General features: G+C 56.2%; 1 protein-coding gene across 1 annotated transcript; it reads left to right on the top strand.

Moving 5' to 3' along the window:
• Window positions 1-108: 108 nt before the first annotated feature.
• On the top strand, window positions 109-2,047 carry SODALDRAFT_363874 (hypothetical protein; the record flags this gene model as incomplete). Its single annotated transcript, XM_028614605.1, has 10 exons — window positions 109-178; window positions 264-340; window positions 442-559; window positions 592-643; window positions 706-808; window positions 964-985; window positions 1,196-1,291; window positions 1,351-1,453; window positions 1,617-1,896; window positions 2,006-2,047. Coding segments are annotated over 10 exons (963 nt in total), but the record flags the coding sequence as incomplete, so codon positions are not given.
• Between the last annotated feature and the right edge of the window lie 138 nt (window positions 2,048-2,185).

Genomic DNA, 2,185 nt, shown 5'->3' with positions numbered 1-2,185 from the left:
GGGGGGGCCCGCCCTCCTCCTGACTGAGCCGGGCTGAACTGAAATGAACTACCGATGAAGAATTGACTCGACACTCCGCCCTGAGGAATGACTGCCACCCACCTCTAGGACCACGTGAAGCCTCTGGCAGGTTCGCACGTGCAAGCCGCGTCGCAGACTCTTCAGTGGAGCCGTTGCGGTGGGATTAGGCTGAGGAATGCAAATCTTTCCCTTTTCTTTCTGTCTATCTCTCTCTGCCTTTTCTTGATTTCCCTGCTGGAAAGACACTCCACCACTCCACCACTCCCTGGGTGTTGCCCAGAAAGGCGTCTCTCTCTGCCCGAGGGGAGGATGGGCAGATGTCAGTGGGAAGGGGACAGAGGGAAGAAGCAGACAAGTGGACGAGCGGACGAGCTGACAAATGATTCAGTAATCATGGTCGTAAGCTGAGACCATCGCCAGCCAGCCTTGCAGCATGAATGGCTCCTGAGTCCTGTCTGCTCTTCCTGCCACCAGACAAGACAACTATCACCGTCCCACATCGTTAGCACCAAGGGACGACGCGCATCCTCCCCTCTCGGTGTGTCAGAAACTCCTCATGTCGAGACTGAGTGGGCACCGATAGGATCTACGCCGTGCTGTATCATGACGGGAACGCATGCAGGTGAGTGTGGCAGAATGAAGGCGGATAACGATGCTCCAGCTAGACAGCTAACGACCGACCAGGATCAGGGGCCGTCGATTCTGGAACAGAGAGACAAGAGACAAGAGACAAGAGACGCGAATTGGCCCCGACTCGGCCATCACAATCGCATTCCTTGCAACCCATGTCTGTCATAAACTAAAATTTGACAAACAGGAAAAGAAAAGAAACATCAGAAGAAAAGAAAAAATAGTATTCACCACCCAGAAATACCGCGGGAGAAGGGCTATGATTGGCACGCAGATGGTCCCCTTGGCCCCCTCCAACCCTTCTCACCGCAGAACTTCAATGGACTGCCGCAGAGTGTCATATCCGAGACATCTTAGGGCGGCAGTACACACAACACCCCTCCGCCCTTCTCTTTTTATCATTTTTCTTTTTCTCTTTTTTTTCTTCTTTCTCTTGGCTGCTGTCCATTGTTGATTACGACATGGTCTCTGCCGCCGATAGGCATGCTGCCGTTCTGCTGTCTCGGTACTTGTCTGCTGTAAGGCTCCTGTCATGTCTATGCAGCCTCGCACCTTGCTGACCAAGTTGCTAGCTTCCTCCACATCCTCCACAGAGTGGCATACATGACTCCCGCTCCACCCCCCACCCCGGCCGCCAGTCGTCAGTCATGATCGCCGTGCAGGTTTTACATCCTGCATCCCTCTTGTGACCCTTTACAGCGGCCCACGGCCTACGTCCAAATGCCAGGGGTCGTCCGGCTAACCCGGCTCCCACGTCGTGCGTCATCGCCAAGCTACGCCAGGCCCGTCATTGCACGGGATCGTGGCGCCTCGCTATATCGCCATGTATTGGAGTACGCCATAGTCCATACGGACAATACGCCCCTCGGCAGTCGTTCTACTTGGGCAGGGCCGGAAGAGAGAGAGAGAGAGAGAGAGAGAGAGAGAGAGAGGAAAAGGCTAGCAGCAAGGCCCCAGTGTTGCAGCACATCATTCCGACCTCGATGTTCCATTCCCGCTGTGTCCCACTCTGGCCCACTCTGTCCCAACCTGTTCCAATACCATGACGGGCTCCTGCGTCCATTTCTCAAGTCCACGCTACAACGTACGCTTTGGCCCCCAGTTCGTGTCGTGTCCGTCGTCCCCTCCCCGCCCTGTTTTCCCGTCCTCTGCGCAGGGAGAAGAGCGTGGCACCCGCGCGAGGGAGGAGCCCGCCAGTGGTACAGACAATTACCCGGCGGCGATCTTTTTGTGCCGGCTGGCATTGTCTTGGACCCCTTCTACCCTTCTACCCTTCTACCCTTCTACCCTTCTACCCTTCTACCCTTCTACCCTCTGCCGGGACGCTGACCAAGCTCCATACTCACCTTACCAGCCCTTCGGTAAGCCGATCAAGAGCTGCTCACCTGAACGCTAGGGAGTGTCTGTCTGTGAATTCACTTGCTGACCCCCCCTCCCCTCCTTCTCAGCCTATTCCTATCACGACCAATGTTCGAAGCCGTGGTGGGCAGGGGCGGAGACACCTTTAGCGGCGGCGGCTAGTCCCGCGATCTGC

The sequence above is a fragment of the Sodiomyces alkalinus genome, assembly GCF_003711515.1.
Source record: "Sodiomyces alkalinus F11 unplaced genomic scaffold SODALscaffold_12, whole genome shotgun sequence".
NCBI lineage: Eukaryota > Fungi > Ascomycota > Sordariomycetes > Glomerellales > Plectosphaerellaceae > Sodiomyces > Sodiomyces alkalinus.
Note: the sequence above shows the minus strand (reverse complement) of the source record. Positions and strands in the feature narration are given on the sequence as shown.